Genomic DNA, 17011 nt, shown 5'->3' with positions numbered 1-17011 from the left:
ATCTTTGACATACTAATTATTATTAAGCAAGCAGAGTTTGGCAAAAACAATATAAATACCATAAACACAAATGTATCAAAATAAAATACAAGGCAATTTATCAGATTGTCTTATAAAAAACACAATAGAAAATAATTTTGTTAGTCACCCTTTAACCTCAACAACATTCTCTGTAATGATAATAAAAAATATTTGCTATGAATGTGACTTGTTTTTATATACTTTTATTCTATTAAATGTTTATCAGCTAAAAATTCCATTAATTGTAAGTCATTTTGTATATGCACTTTGTGCCAACTGCTGATGTGAAGAAGCTTTATAAACACTGGAGAGCTGACAAATCGGATGCAATAGTTTCAAGGACATTTCAAAACCAAATAGAGGAAATGTCAAATTTTCAAGGTATTCCAGTACTTGATTTTCTTAGCTCCATATTCAGGAACTTCAAGGCAATTAATTCAAGTACTTAGTGGAAAAAATGCAAAAAGCATTTCAACCTGACTCAGTTTCACTGGAAAAATACAAACAAAAAATGTAACTAAGGACATTAATATGTTACTCCCTAAACAATGGAATTGTATCACCTGACATTAAAATACACTAGTGTCCTCTAACAACATTTCATAAACCTTAGGTTATGAAAAGGTTAGCGTAATACTTAGCAATTTCAGATATTTCATTATTTTTCCTTCTTTACACCTATATATTTCCTTAAATACTAACAACATCACTTGAAAATAAAGAAAATCAATTATTTGCTGCAAAATCAGTCTTTAATTCATATTTGCAATTTAAGTATAAAACAGCAATTATGACCAATTTACAAAATGAAATAAGTAAAAATAATAGGAAAAAGGGAATATAATATCATCAAGTCTTTCTTTCTAAAATATATCATATGGGCTAAATTACTGCAGACCACAGCAGAATCACAACTAGATCCCCATCATAAACCTGTTTTTAATTATTATTATTATTACTATTATCATTATCTAAATAATATACTGTATATACACAACATACCAATAGTGCATACACAAAATATTGATTGAACAACTCAAAGAGATGCGTGCAGTGCTATACTGTGGATATATCAAGTCTACACACCCCTGTTAAAACCAGGTTATTGTAAGGTTTTATTTTTCATTTTTCCACCTCAAAGATTTCAGTTTGTTTTTCAATTGAACTGTTCACATTATAGGTCGCATTAAAAGTGGAAAAAGTTCTTACATGATTTGTCTCGTTCTTTTACATCACAAAAACTTTCACAGGGGTGTGTAGACTTTTTATATCCACTGTATGTACGTTTATTATTTCTAGTCAATTTATAGTACTCTTTCTGTGTATATATTTATTACAAAATGTATGGGCAGCATGAATTTTCCCTGGCCTGTGTAAGAAGTGGAATCAACCTGCACAGCAATTGATTGCATAGTGTCAAAAATTCATTTGGAGTGTATAAACAGAGAGAAGAGGAAGCCCTTTTTAACCTCCCTGTCATAGATGGAAAGCCCTCTTTTACTCTAAATGTGTGTCATCATAGCAGTAATGACACACAAATCCTGGGACAAACACCCACAACATGGGGAATATTATTCATAGACTGCATCGTGACCCACCTTGTCCTTCCCTGTTGTCAGAGAAGCCAATGTACAGTATATATTATCTCCAGAAAAAACAAACATCTCTCCCATTGGTGCTTGGTATCTGAGTCATGCATACTCAATCCATGGTGAATTTGGAACATAAATTCTAAGGTAGGATATGACGCTATAGATTGTCACTATTTTAGTTTTTCTGAATGGATAGGTTCAAATAAAATGGCAACCATCTCATTTTTATACACATTGTAATTGAACAGCATAAGGGGGGAAATTAACTTACAAACATCTCTAGCCCAGAGTAGTGCTGCCGAAGCTTCTTACTTAGTTCAACCTTCACATATACAGTATTTGATACACTGCCGATTTTGCAGGTTTTCCTACTTACAAAGCATGTAGAGGTCTGTAATTTTTATAATTGGTACACTTCAACTGTGAGAAATGGGATCTGAAACAAAAATCCAGAAAATCACATTTAATAAAAAATTTTATAATTCATTTACATTTTATTGCATGACATAAGTATTTGATCACCTACCAACCAGTAAGAATTCCGGCTCTCACAGACCTGTTAGTTTTCTTTAAGAAGCCCTCCTGTTCTCCACTCATTACCTGAATTAACTGCACCTGTTTGAACTCGTTACCTGTATAAAAGGCTGGAATGGGCTACAGGACAATAGGCAAGCAGCTTGGTGAGAAGGCAACAACTGTTGGCGCAATTATTAGAAAATGGAAGAAGTTCAAGAATACGGTCAATCTCCTTTGGTCTGGGGCTCCATGCAAGATCTCACCTTGTGGGGCATCAATGATCATGAGGAAGGTGAGGGATCAGCCCAGAACTACACGGCAGGACCTGGTCAATGACCTGAAGAGAGCTGGGACCACAGTCTCAAAGAAAACCATTAGTAACACACTACGCCGTCATGGATTAAAATCTTGCAGCGCAGGCAAGGTCCCCTTGATCATGCCAGCGCATGTCCAGGCCCGTCTGAAGTTTGCCAATGACCATCTGGATGATCCAGAGGAGGAATGGGAGAAGGTCATGTGGTCTGATGAGACAAAAATAGAGCTTTTTGGTCTAAACTCCACTCGCCGTGTTTGGAGGAAGAAGAAGGATGAGCACAACCCCAAGAACACCATCCCAACTGTGAAGCATGGAGAAGGAAACATCATTCTTTGGGGATTCTTTTCTGCAAAGGGGACAGGACGACTGCACCGTATTGAGGGGAGGATGGATGGGGCCATGTATTGTGAGATCTTGGCCAACAACCTCCTTCCCTCAGTAAGAGCATTGAAGATGGGTCGTGGCTGGGTCTTCCAGCATGACAACGACCCGAAACACACAGCCAGGGCAACTAAGGAGTGGCTCCGTAAGAAGCATCTCAAGGTCCTGGAGTGGCCTAGCCAGTCTCCAGACCTCAACCCAATAGAAAATCTTTGGAGGGAGCTGAAAGTCTGTATTGCCCAGCGACAGCCCCGAAACCTGAAGGATCTGGAGAAGGTCTGTATGGAGGAGTGGGCCAAAATCCCTGCTGCATTGTGTGCAAACCTGGCCAAGAACTACAGGAAACGTACAATCTCTGTAATTGCAAACAAAGGTTTCTGTCCCAAATATTAAGTTCTGCTTTTCTGATGTATCAAATACTTATGTCATGCAATAAAATGCAAATTAATTACTTAAAAATCATACAATGTGATTTTCTGGATTTTTGTTTTAGATTCCGTCACTCACAGTTGAAGAGTACCTAAGATAATTTGACTCCTACATGTTTTGTAAGTGGGAAAACCTGCTGATTTTGCAAGTTATTAAATACTTGTTCTTCCCACTGTAGTTACTGTTTATATCTTATTACAAAATAAAATTCATCCTTTCAAACTTTTTATCTGTAGTGTTGAATATGACTGTTACAACATTCATACCTACTGTAAGATGGAGACCGAAAACAACAAAACCAACTATTTACATGTTCAAAAATAATAATACATACTATATCATGGACTTCCAGAGGAGTCAAAACATTTTTTTAAGTGGCAATATAATTTCACAGACAGGAAGGAGCATACAATATAGTAACAATGGGTGAAAAACATTTTCAGTGTGCTAAAACATTGTGTGGGGAGGACAGGAACACCATAACTGTAGATGTAGACATGAACTGGTGGATGTTGTCCTCCTGTTTCATCCACAGGACTGTGCCTAACTGTTCTTTTGGATAAAATACACCCCCGTTGATTGAAACAAAATGATTGGCTCAGGTGTGCAACTGAAGTTTACATGGAAAAAGCAGGTTCCAGTGATTTAAAGTAGTGTTATTCCATTTTCAAACATAACCACTTTGATAACGTGGTGAATTTTATGTTACATTAAATAGTACATATGGCTATTTTGCTTTTTGGGGCCCTGAAAGTCCTTTTTGTATGCGCAATGTTGCATTGCCCTTTTTTCTTGCTGACATCACTTAGCTTTGGAGTTAGTGAAAAGTTTCCTGCATCTAATCACATTGATCAGTGATTCATAGGAAATAAGAGCTATATATGTCATAAAACAACAGTCATAATATTGGTTTCATAATTCTCCCTAAGATCTGAGTATCAAAACTAAGAACATCCAACCAATCTCTGTTTGGGGTCAGGACTAATCCCTGACTAGGGGTTAAATCCAGTGAATTTCAGAAGTACATTTTCCTTTCAATTCCTATTCCCTTCAATGCTTTTCATTTGGGAAATTTTTTACTTGTAATTTAATGGTTTTGCTGTTTAATCAGAATTTACTGGAATTGAAATGGGATAGACCCCTACCCTTTCCCGGACTGTAAAATCCCTGACAACATTTTTTATGGTGGCATTGTTCTTCATAGTTCTTTAAGCCGGATGTGACCTGACAGAGAAAACCCCTGGTATTATTAGCTGTTTCCTTACTGTTAATCCCCAGCAAATTCTCATTAGTCAAAAATTATTCCTCGTAATTAATATGCTCCTTGAACATGAGGAATGTGCATAATTGAATTATGAAAAAAATAGATACTTTTTGGAGAAAGTGCTAGATCAAAGTCTTTCTAGTCTTTAGAAAGACTTTTCCTACAGAATCTTTAAATTCTTATATACAATATTATTTTTCAATCATCTGCTCTCTACCAGGTTAGTAATCCAGAAAACCATTAGTAGATTTTTTTTTTTTTTACATTTATACATATTATTTTAAAATAATATCTATACATTACAGTATATCTAAAATACAGATGCCTTGATACGTACTGTACAGTAGGGCCTCTAGCTTCTACACCAAACAGGATTCCCACTCTAAAAACACACTTAGAAAATGAACAAACAGTCAAGGAGAAAAACTAAATGTAGGAATATATAATGGGCAATTTGTAATAAGGCAAGAAGTAAAACTATTTCAAGAAAGATGAGAATGTGTTTCATTTCATATTTTGCCTCATACAACTTCAAGCAATAAATATGTGATGTAAGGCCAGTACATGACAACCGACTGGTGTAATGTCTTCTATGACTACTGATTGCTCTGTGATCTAACATGCTTTCCCATATCCTTAATAACCCCTTGCCTCAAAGTGCACAAATAGGATGTCGCTACAGGGCGAAGCAAGCATAGGGGGAGTTTGTGCGAATGTGTACAAGTTTTGAGTACATACAGCGAAAATGTGGCGTTTCAGAATTGGTCAAAGGAGACAAAAACAACACTGGTACTGGGTAAGACCTGGAGAGTTTTGGGAGAAAAGCCAGTAATAATGGATGTATTTTGTATATTAACCCCATGAAAAATGCCAGCAGAGAAAGGAAGTCTTGGCCCTTGACAACGTCCCCAGGTGATTGGATCCTGGAGTAGTGGGGAGAGTTAACATTGACTTCAGCACCTTAATATTCTCTGGCACTCTGTGCAAATAGAGGGCCAGTCAGGCTTTTGAGGTGTTGTGTAATTGGGCACTAGGATTGTAGGGAGTGTGATGAGAGTAGAGTTCCCTAGCTGTTCCAGTTGAAAAGCTGCGTTAGGTATGTAGACTCTGTGACTCTGTCCAGGAGATGAATACATATTTTACAACACAGTGTACGTCTCAAAACATGACAGAGCCACTCAAGTAACTGAACAGAACTGAAAAACAATAAACCTAAGATCTGAACAACACCCCACCCCCAAAATGGGCAGTGGTTGCCCCAGACGATCAGTTACATAACAGTACAGTGCAGCCAGCCAATCCTCCCCTGTTGTCCATTGTGGTACCATGCATTGTTGTTTGTGTAGATGGTTTTTCCAAACTCCAACAGCCCAAATCTCTTCCACTATAAGATGACTAGCCCATTCCACAGGAACTTTACATATTGTAGGCCACATAGATTGGGTCTAGCTGGTCAGCCAGGAAGGAGTCCCGGAGGTGCATGCGTTGTTTCTCCCCCCTAGAGTTGATGGGTATGACCCCCGGGTCAACAATGACCACCACACCCACAATGAGGTGGTGCTCCTCCAGTACCACGTTGGTCACCAGGGGCACCAGGTCCAGGGCATCCTGCTCTGAGCCACAGAGCTCAGCCACCACCACCAGTAGGTTGGTCCACGTGAACACAGCGCTGTGGGACACAGGGAGGGCTATAAGGACTTTGTGGTTTCAATCTAACGTCAACACAAATACATGCTGCGGATGTGAACGTGTGCACAAACATACCAATACTTAGAAACTCCTAACACAGACCAGATCTCCAATAGACACACAGAGTCCACAATAAAGAACACTAAGGGACTTAGCAGATTTCCCAAGACCCCAGGGCATTCTGACCTCTCTGCAATGCTGCGATGTGCCCGGGACACAGAGGTCTCGATGTCGATGGGGTGGTACCGCAGACCCCTCAGCTCCAGGGTCTCATCCAGGGAACCCACCACAAACAGGGCGTCATGACGATCTAACCCAAGAGGAGAAGAGAGTCGGACCAATGAGATGCAAATGCTGTTTACATGGATAGTCCATCTCCCATCAGATCCCTTCTTTAGCTTTCTTTTCATGTTAGCTCCTGACCAGGCCTGCCACCTCACCTCCAGCGGCATCCAATAGCTCTGTCCTCTTGACAAAGCCCAGATAGCCAGTCCTGGCCCACAGGGTGGTGGGGTCTCCGAAGCTGAGCTTGGTGTTGAAGTGGTCAGCCTGCAGGCTCTCCTCTCCATAGATGGTATAGTAGCCACTGGCACTGTGAGGGCTGTTGATCCAGATCTGGGAGACAGACAGCAGGGGCACACTTATAAGGGGCAACAAGAGTTGATCTACTCAGTCACCAAGCATTTAGCCATGTAATTACTTAATAGACTGGGACATCCAGGCCAACTGTCACAACATGTTTAAGGGAGTGTGAGTCATTGACAATGGAGGGAGAAGGAGATATGTCCATTCTGCCACTCTTTGTGACTCGTGCATCCCTTGCACCCATCATTTCTCTACGCCAGGGATTCTCAACTGGCTTGGTTTCTGGAGATGGGTTGTTTTAGTCGTAACCTGGTATTCTTAACGTGGAGGGGAAAATTCCTCTTCACTCTATTTTCAAGGCTGACAAAAATGTGGCAAACAATTATACAGGATGGGAACAAAATTCCAACATGAAGTTTAAGCTATTGATACAAACACTGTTACCTTTGGTTCTGTAAAGACCGTAAGGTTTAGCAGCCCCATATTGACCAGACACAATTTACATTGTCAATAATTCCATATAGCTTATATTCCTGATTATAAATGTTAGCCAGTTTAACAAAATCCTTTCTACATACTTTGTTTTGTTTTTGTTCAAGTTTAAACTTGTCGGTTTCATGTGAACCATGTTTGGGTTATATTCAAGCACTCTGTCCTGTCCACTCACCTCTCCTAGATGGGAATCTCCTAGAGGTCCTCTGGTCTCTGGGTTTACAATGATTACTCTGACTCCTGGTAAGATCTACACAGAACGAATAGAGAGATGTGGTAACAGCACCCCACAACAACACATCTTGTATTTGAATACAATTTAAGGTGTATGGATCCACCAGGGGAAACGTACTTTGCCAGACTCCATCAGAGGGAGGCTCTGAGGTGCTCCTCTCTCCACCAACCTCACTCTTAAAGAGAACATACAAGCACAGTGTGATGGCGAACTCAATACTGTTAAATGCATAGTTAGCATCACCTGGCACTCACAAATATTTACACAACTTAGGGATTGTTGACATTTACAGTATATTGCATCTTCAAATGTTTATTAAAAAAACGTAAATATATTTGCAAAATGAGCACTCTAAAATCCTTTTTACCGCTTATGGTCAGCTAGCAAGCAAGCGCATTCTAGCCATGTTAGTGTAAATCAAACAACGTTAAAACAAAAACCAGTATTAAAAACAAGTTGTCATGGTCCACCTCCAACTCCCCATACAGAGTTTACACTGTCACATTGGCTGTCTGACTGTTCAGAACCAAAACACCAACCGTCTAACCCATCAACTTGTGCACATCCTTCTTGCGAGGTTATCAAGCAACGCGTGTATAAAACCACACCACTGAGTTGTCACCTGTCATGGCGGAGGGACTTCATGTCCACATACACAGTGGAGGGATCTGGTCCAGTGGTTCCCTAAAAAACAAACAGATAATCCATTAGGAGACATACAGGGAGGTCCGGCTGTACTAATGGACGTGGACTAAAGGTAGACAACCCTCAAAGGCCTGGATAACACGGCGCTAAAAACCCCAGTAGGGTTCAGCCACAAATCGAAGAGACATTTGCCATGGCCATTAATACATGAATGTTTTCCTTGTTACATTTAATAACCTTCAAATCATTTGGCGGAAGCTCTTATCCAAAGCAAATTACAGTAATTAGTCCATACATTGTCACGGAATGAACATGAACATGATTCTGACTAATATTCCTACACCCTTCGATGTTAATAACAATGTCTAATGCTTCCATCGCACGAAACTCCATATTTTGCGATAACCACCTCATGGAACTGGTTGAGAACCTGCCCGGGCTTGATGAGTTCCCATTCTAACGGGTTGAATACCTGCAAGCAGATGGCCAGGTTGACCCTGGATCCGAAGGCCGTGCTGACAGCGCGGGGGGACAGACCCAGGTCCTTAAACAGCTTGGAGAAGGACATGGTGAGGGCCAGACGAGGACGCTCCTCCGCTATCACCACGCAGCTCCGCACACACGACAGGTTCAGTCCCCGTGACTGGAGGGAGACGGGAGACGGGGGGGGGGGGGGGGCTGAGGTGTTAGCGTGCGCTGGTGGGCGTGTACTGGTGCGTGAGCATGGCTTTGCGCGTTGTACTCACTTTGAGTATTTCTGTCTGCGTGCCTATTCCCTTGGTGCAGAGCTCCATGACAGAGTAGGAGCAGAAGGTGTCTCGGATGCGGTACTGGCTCAGGGTGCTCAGCCACAGAGGCAGACAGCTCTCCAGCTCCAGAGGAGGTATCAGGATGGACTGGTGGCCTGAGTACACACTACACACGCAAGGAGCACGACAACTTTAGTATGTGTGTACGTCAGAGATCGACAGATGGTGAGACACTGTGTGTGTGTGTGTCACCTTGCGAGGCACCACAGTACGAAGCCCAGGCCACAGTACGGGTCCAGGCAGATGGCGATTTGGCGTGAGGAGTAGAGCTCACACTGCAGCTTGATGGAGCGACACAGAGCACTGACCGCCGCGTGGGAGATCTGACGAACAAAGACACACAGCAGAGTCACACACACATCAAGACAGCAGCGGGATGGATGGTCGCTTTTCACTTATGTGAAGATGTACGTAAGCACATCCCTTTGTAGGATTTTACTCTTTTTTTTTTGAAACATTTCAAACAATGACATAACCAATAGAAGGTGCCGGAGGGCTCACCTTGACCCCAGTCAGCATGCCCGTCGTGGACACACTAAAGTCCAGGTAGGCGATCATCTCCGCCGTGGGGGGCTTGTAGATGGTGGGGGGCCTGCGGCGAGGGAGGTCATCTGGAGGAGGAGAACAGGCACAAACAGGGCTGAGTTTTGTCATGCGGGGAGTTCTGTTGTCGGGTAACGGCTGGGTCGGTGTGAGGGAGGACCTGTGTCTACGATTGTCGGCCATGTTTTAATGTTCACAGTGGCGGCGGCTTCTTTGGAGCGCAGGATCCTCATGAGGTTCTGGGTGGTGAGGATACACGCAGCTTTACTGACCTGGGGACACGGGCAACGCAAACAACCGGTTACATCCTAGAACCCCCACCCCCCCCCCCCCCCCCCCCCCCCCCCCCCCCCCAAAAAAAAAAAAAGAACCTGCCAGAAAACAGCATCCAACCCCACGCGCACACTCACGTCAATGATCATGCGGACAGTGGGCAGCGTGGCTGCCAGGTTCTGCGGGTGAGGAGGCCTGACAGTGACGGGAACGCAGCCAGCGTACAGACAGCCGTAGAAGGACGCTATCAGATCGATGCCTGCGGAACGGGAGACAAACACAACTCCAGGTCATCCAGGACGGTGGCGGGACCGCTCCACCTTCCACCCACAGGCAGACCGGACTCACCGGGCGGGTAGAGCAGCACCACGTTGTCTCCGGTGTTGATGCTGCCTTTCTCGGTGAGCGCCGCCGCTATCTTCTCCGCCCGCTTATGCAGCTGCACGCACGTGGCCGTGCACACGGCCACCCCCTGAATCACAGCAGAAGACCACGGCCTGGGTGAGGGCTTCACTTCTGACTGGACCCGACGCCACGTGGGTTTCTGTGTTCACCGTAGGTGTGTGAGCTAATGTAAGTGAAGTGAGCTACCTTTGCGTTAAGCAGCACATAGAGGCAGTGGTCTGGGTCCGTCTGGGCCCTCCACTGCAGAGCCTCGGACAGGAACTGGTGCTGAGGGGAGGGACAGAGGGGCAGGTGTCATTTTATAGCCATAGACATTTCTAATATCGACGTGGGTTTAAACAAAATATGTACAAGGAAATGCAATAACCACAAACACAACAACTATTTTGCTGATTGGAGGAACTTGCCAGAACCAAAGAGGTTGAATATAGTTGCGCTGCAGGAAATAACCCTGGAGCTACAATGACCTTAGTATGCAGCTCTTCTACCAGGAGGAAGGCAACTGTCACTCCAATTGGCAAATCAGCAAGCAAGTACACAATTTACACAAGGCAGCATTAACCAAACTACTCAAAATAATGAAAAACGGAATTAAGCTAACAGCAATTACGGGGAGAGATTGATTGGGAAAGGCCAGCAAAGCTCTATTAAAAGAGATGTGAATGTTTGGGATTTTGGAAAGATGAAATAGCTCGCCAGGGAGTCTACACAACGCTGAAGACCAACACGGCCTGAGACAGGTGTAGCATTTTCAACATTCCGATGGAAAGCATAGGATTAGCAGGTGTCATTATGAGACACCACTTCAGATTGTCCCCGTAAGTGTCCTGCTAAGCAGAGAACAACAACAAGCACTGAACACGATGTCACGTTTAGACTCCGAGCCTCGGCTCCGCCACCATGCATCTCACATCTCGCCACAACTTAGCAATGCAGCCATAGGATGATCTGCATGACGACTCCATTCGGTTGTACATGTGGGACTCTTACCATCATAGTGGGCCACATACAGAGCTGAGTCCATCCGGGGAGACGGGCGCATTGGGACAGAAGACAGAATCCGTCATGTTGCTAACATGGTTTACTGGCTAATTTGTCCAGCCCAGCTAGCAAACACTTCCTGGATTACAGGTGACAGAGGTATTAAGCTACTGCAGGCTAACCCATGCCAGGCAGGTGTGGTCAACCAATATTCTGGTGTGGAGACAGCAACTTAACATCCAGGGGATCACAGTCATCAGCTTTCTAGCCAGCCAATCACGGAAATGTTAATTGATGGGCCACTGTGCATGTGCTAGCTGGGTCCTTTCTATGTGGTGTGATGAGAGCAGAATCCTGGGGTAGACCTACCTTCCTGACCAGGTCCTGGTCCTCAATCATGCCTAGATCCCTGCCTGCTGCCTGGGCTATCCTCTTCCCCGCTACCAGGTTCCCCACCATGATGGAGGCCGGTCCCACGCCCACTAAAGACAAAGATGTAGATGAACAGTCTGCAGCTCATGTTGAGTCATTACGTTGCAAAGATGTGTGTAAAACGAAGTTGCAAAGACGTGTGTTAAGTCAATAAGTTGACAGCCTACGGTACCTGGCTGTTTCTGCCGTGGTTTGGGGAGGTTGGTCACACAGGTGTGGGGACACATGAGGATGTTGCAGGGATGCAGGTTGCCATCCAGGAAGTGCTGCTTGGTCTCTGAGATGTGGATGCCTCCCAGGGGGGTCTTGGGTAAGGTGTTGGCAGGCACCAGGGCCAGGCAGTACAGACCCACCTGGTGAATACTGTCAATGGCCTGGACAAAGGACACAAACATCCCCCAGTTGCACAACCTCTCTGGTCAAGTCTTTAAAGTCCAGTGAAACCCAACAGCACTGTGGATCCAAATCCCAGCCCTATCCCCTACACACCACTACGTCTTCCATGGTCACTTGGTGTGGATGAAACTCAGTGGATGACTTCTACATAGGGGCAATGGGTTTTAATAAACTTCAGGACACACTTGCGACTTGAATGATACAAAGGTCTATCTTTTATGAATAAAATGGGCACAAATTGTTTATCAATTTAAATTCATTTAGGAGCTATTTTGTTTTAATGTGTCAAGTCTTCAAATCAGACATAAACAAATCCACGGGACTTGTAATTAGACATGCATATCCATTATTTAGTGTGAAATTGCACCAGCTCAAAAATAACATTGTGCCTGATGGGATTCCACTTTGCTTGATGAGGCTGCAACACTGCACATTCACTTGAAGGGGCCACTGGCGCATCTAATTAGTCACCCTAGATCATGTTCAATCCTTCAGCTTTGGGACACTTGTGCAAATGGCAGAGACAACAGGGACAGGCAAATTGAGGGCCGAGGGTTGAGTGGAGGAAGGTGAGGTTGATTTGGGATTTAGCATATTTTTTAAAAATTGTTATTATTGTTGGTTTTGGATTGTCCCATGAAAGAAAAGGTATATGTAGCTACCTGCAATACTCTGCTCATCCACTGGAAGCTGTCCTCCTCACTGGCATCTGGCCTCTGCTCTGCCACAATCACTATCCTCTCATCATAGAACACTGTGACAGAGAACACTGTAATCCTAACACACACACACACACACAATTAGAATGTCCTCTCTGCAAGGATCATTAGTCAAACACATGCTGTAGATATGTACCTCTCTCTATGTCCCCACATACAGCAGAAAAAGCAGCAACTAATAACTATAGTCATACACAGACACACAAACACATCCTAGAGTGATTCCTCACAAGACCCCATCTGCTGTTGTCTGGGTTTCATGGGGAATTCCACTCTAAGAGTAAATATTTTACAGATTGAGAAACCAATCTTCTGATTATGAAGTAAACGTTTAGGATTTTCATTAGTTAAAAACATAGCAAGTCCTGAAAACTGCTGTCTACCCATAATCCCCAACACCTCGACAGAGCCCCCGACAGCATGGAAATAGTGTCCAGTCCATGTCCGCCAAACTTTTAGGGACTTGCCCAACTTCTTAGCAAACACCAAAGATGTTTCTCACATGAATTCATTCTTGGAAAATATACTTATCTAATCAAATAATGTGCATGTGAATTTCGTTCCTCCACCAACATTTTGTGGAGACGGTTGACAAAAATAGCAATTCAATCAATATCTGTCAGCCCGTAACGCAACACAAATGTGTGTCTCTGTGACTGCCGCCCTGACTACCGTCCCAGGTGTCACCTACAGTTGGTATGAATGCACAGACATAACCACAGTCCGTACTGACCTCCCACGGTACACAGTCTTCACAGGCTCCACGGCCAGGGCAGTGGCCACCAGGTCATCAGCATTGTGTCTCCTCCCACTCACCATCAGCAGCCCTTCATTCTTCCCCACCACAAATATCAGGCTGCCCTGGAAAGGGCACGACACAGCAGTCAGAACCCTACACCGACATGCACACACATAAAAGCACACACATGCTCACCCACGTTCACACACACACTCCCATGCACACACACACGCCCACACCCCCATGCTCGCCCACATTCACACAAACACGCCCACCCACACACACACACACCCACACCAGGCAATTGTCTACTTACGGGTCCCACAAACCCTAGGAGTCCAGATCTTACAAAGGGGATCTCTCCAATTGGCGCACCTAGAGCATTGACAGGTATCACCTATAGACAGGCAGGCAGAGAGAGAACATTTAATGTAGCTGTACTGTTTAGTGTGGAGCCACGGTTCAGTGATATCACTCCTGGCTCCATGCACCTACATGTCGGTCAGGAGTAGACCTGGTTTCTCGGTCTCTACCATTCACCACTAGTTCTCCTCCTGACTTGTCTCCCAGTTATTCCAACAGAAGGCTTTGAAAAACAATAGAAATATGTATGGCAAAATATGTAAAGGGAGCGTCCGCTCTACTTGAAAAATGCTGTACGGTTTAATAGAACACAAGTTGTAAAGCTCCAATACTGAGTGTACAATTGGGTTTGCATTGCCCAAGCTAAGGGAGGGTGGACAGGGGGAGGGATTTCCTGTGGCGGGGAGAATACATGCAAGCCGACAGAGGTGGACAGCTGATGGAGCACAGCCCTCCTGCTGAGTGACTAGTATGCGGCACGAAAGGAGCGTGATTTGAAAGGCATGTTCTGGCGGATGCATGACCCAATCTTCAGAACCACCAGGCCCATTTTAAATGGCTGTGTTAACACACTGCTGTAACTACCTATTTCATAGCACAACACTGTGATTGAAATAGGGTAATGAAGGAAAACACGCTGCGTGCTCAGAGTTTCGCGGCGTCTGACCAAATCCTGACCAGATCCTGACCAGGTCCTGACCAGGTCCCTCCCACTGTAACACATAACTGGGGTGTGGGTCAGTACCTCGAAGGTGTTCTTGGTGACTCCCGGAAGGCCGTAGTACATGTTGCCCCCAGCGCGTGAGTTCACCACAATCTCCCCAATCTCATCTGTCTTACACAACTGTGGGGGACCGTCCGGCTTCACTATACACATCAGAGCTGCAGACAGAGACACAGTCAGCTGGACACATACTGAAAATACCATTTACACACATACAAACATCAACTCTTTCCACATTTAAAAGTGGACATGCAGAGAGATTTGGAACTGGAATCCCACCCTTCTGATGAGGCTCTGTAGCCCTGACTGTAACTGGACACACATGCGCATGGTTTTCAATGCTGATCTCAATCTCAGGTGAGACCCCAAGTTCTCCGCCCAGCGCTCCTCACCTCCAGGCATAACGTGTCCCACATCCTGCACAGTGAGGGCAGAGTTCTTGTCCTCTGTGTTGACCCTGATGACCCCGTGACTCAGACCACCCATGGAGAGGATGGCCCGGGCTGGGAGAGGCGTTCCCGGCACCCCTGGCCTGTACGCGGTGAGTCATAGCACAGGACACAGATTTCTCACCAAAATATATACACACTGCCGAAAGAACATCCTTGTATTTACAGATCCTTTTAACCGCTAAAGATAAAGCACGTAACTTTCATTTGATCACATTTACACACTAGAACACATGAGTCCAAATACACAAAAAACAGACCATTTCCCACTCTGAGTAGAAACATGCAGCCCATCTTACCTGCGGATCGCCACCGTCATGGCCTCAGGGGAGGTGGCACAGGGGCAGATGGCCTCTGGCTTCAGGCCATGGCTCTGGAACATGTTGAGGAAGGCATCACAGGACGACACCGACCCTGAGGCGGGCAGACAAATCTCATAACGCCAAACGGTTTTTTGGACAGAATCCTTTCGAACCGGTCAACGCTTAATTTATCACTTTCCCTGTTGTGTGTGAAATGTTTTGCTTTCTGTCAGCCTCAAAGTAGACCAGCTGCCAGCCTGCCTGAGATGTGTCATCCACACGTAGCTATTATTCAACACCGGGACTACATTTTCCACTCACAGGGGTTGGCGCCGTCTGCTACGACGAGCATGCGCAGCGATGCCAGGCTGGTGTCTCTCTGGTCCCTGTGTGCCATCATGGCCCAATGCAGGTCACGGCACTTCACCAAAGCAACGCGCGCTGCGGGGTGACGAGGGACTGGTTAGTACATGAACATCACCGCCGTTTTGTCGTGGCGACAGGGAAAGAGGGAATAGACACGGGGGAGGTGGGTGAGGTACCTTTGTGTATGTGGACCCTCTGAACCCAGGAGAGAGGGCAGGCCTTCATCACAGCATAGGGAACACTGATGGTGTGGATCCTGTTCATCACACTCTGAAAGAACAACAAAATACAAGTCACTGACCAGAAATACATATAGTATGGAATGTGTTTTCTTTTCCTCGTTCACAGACACATACCGTGAGAACTCCATGCCACAGGCCCATGTCCTTTTTAAAGTCCAAAACGTTCACTAGTGTCTCACCTTAGAACAGAAACAAATAAGAGTGTACATCATTCGTATTGACGGTTTCCTGGTGAAAGTAAAAAACTTGAACATATGAAAAGAAAATCACAATAAAGCATTGCGTGCATACCATCACATTTGCGTAGCTGCATGGAATATAGAGAATCTTGTATAAGCTGAACAAATCGGTATTTTCCTTTTTGTCTATATGGTCTATAGGGAACATTTGAAATGACTGGCTGCTTTGACACTGAAAAACAAAGAATCTGGGACCAATAAAAAACAACTGGGTCTTGTTTTCATCAATCAACAGGCTAGGTGTAGTTGCGTAGGGATATACATGAAGGCCACAATATAAGCAGGAAAATACGGTATTATCCTTAAAAAATCTTTCCAGGTGGAATGACTCACCCAAAGATCATGATCATCAAGGCAATATAAAATGTATCCTGTAAGGCCAAATGTGAGGCCTCCTTCTGATGTGGAATTCTGAATTATGAAGTTTCTAATAAGGCAGCAGTAAGCCTACTTCTATAACTTTGGCAAATGTATTAGAATTTATCAGAAGGGTCTTCAAGCACCCTTCGCATATTTATGACTCTACAAGGAAATACATTAGGAGCAATAGAGGAAAAGGTTTAATAGAGCAAAGTCAGAAAGAGATCAAAGTCATTGTATTTCAAACAATAAGCACTGGATGGACCAACCTGAATGCTACTAACTATCCTGGCAAATAGTGGCCAAGGGCAGGATGAAACAAGATAAAGAAGTAACTCATTGTAAAACTCTATGAAAGACTGGAATGACAAATACAAAATACATTTTAAATAAAATGTTGAAACCTTCCCCCTGACAGAAATGAAAAGGTCTCCCCTATTTTTTTCAGGATACTAATTATAAACATTTCAGATCGTACCATACACCAATCAGCCATAACATTAT

General features: G+C 44.2%; 1 protein-coding gene across 4 annotated transcripts in view; it reads right to left on the bottom strand.

Annotated features, from left to right (window-relative positions):
* Nucleotides 1–3366: 3366 nt before the first annotated feature.
* The window catches only part of dip2bb (disco-interacting protein 2 homolog Bb), a 48181-nt gene continuing 34536 nt past the window's right edge, over nt 3367–17011 (bottom strand). For 2 of the 4 annotated variants that reach the window (XM_034287407.1, XM_010881293.4), the window contains 26 exons: nt 16023–16087; nt 15843–15936; nt 15622–15741; nt 15298–15412; nt 14942–15081; nt 14571–14707; nt 13779–13859; nt 13457–13584; nt 12667–12781; nt 11781–11982; nt 11546–11658; nt 11186–11209; nt 10382–10462; nt 10139–10262; nt 9928–10049; nt 9678–9789; nt 9476–9585; nt 9167–9297; nt 8912–9080; nt 8638–8808; nt 8143–8204; nt 7638–7695; nt 7461–7535; nt 6649–6823; nt 6395–6518; nt 3367–6188 (listed from right to left, as the gene is read on the bottom strand). In XM_034287407.1, coding sequence (XP_034143298.1) covers nt 5936–6188; nt 6395–6518; nt 6649–6823; nt 7461–7535; nt 7638–7695; nt 8143–8204; nt 8638–8808; nt 8912–9080; nt 9167–9297; nt 9476–9585; nt 9678–9789; nt 9928–10049; nt 10139–10262; nt 10382–10462; nt 11186–11209; nt 11546–11658; nt 11781–11982; nt 12667–12781; nt 13457–13584; nt 13779–13859; nt 14571–14707; nt 14942–15081; nt 15298–15412; nt 15622–15741; nt 15843–15936; nt 16023–16087 — 3101 coding nt within the window. In that variant the 3' untranslated portion in view covers nt 3367–5935. The remainder of the gene's footprint in view (nt 6189–6394; nt 6519–6648; nt 6824–7460; nt 7536–7637; nt 7696–8142; nt 8205–8637; nt 8809–8911; nt 9081–9166; nt 9298–9475; nt 9586–9677; nt 9790–9927; nt 10050–10138; nt 10263–10381; nt 10463–11185; nt 11210–11545; nt 11659–11780; nt 11983–12666; nt 12782–13456; nt 13585–13778; nt 13860–14570; nt 14708–14941; nt 15082–15297; nt 15413–15621; nt 15742–15842; nt 15937–16022; nt 16088–17011) is intronic. The other 2 variants (XM_034287408.1, XM_010881295.5) reach the window with 1 other exon arrangement.

This window comes from Esox lucius, chromosome 17 (assembly GCF_011004845.1).
Source record: "Esox lucius isolate fEsoLuc1 chromosome 17, fEsoLuc1.pri, whole genome shotgun sequence".
Lineage (NCBI taxonomy): Eukaryota > Metazoa > Chordata > Actinopteri > Esociformes > Esocidae > Esox > Esox lucius.
This window is presented reverse-complemented; position numbering and strand designations above follow the sequence as displayed.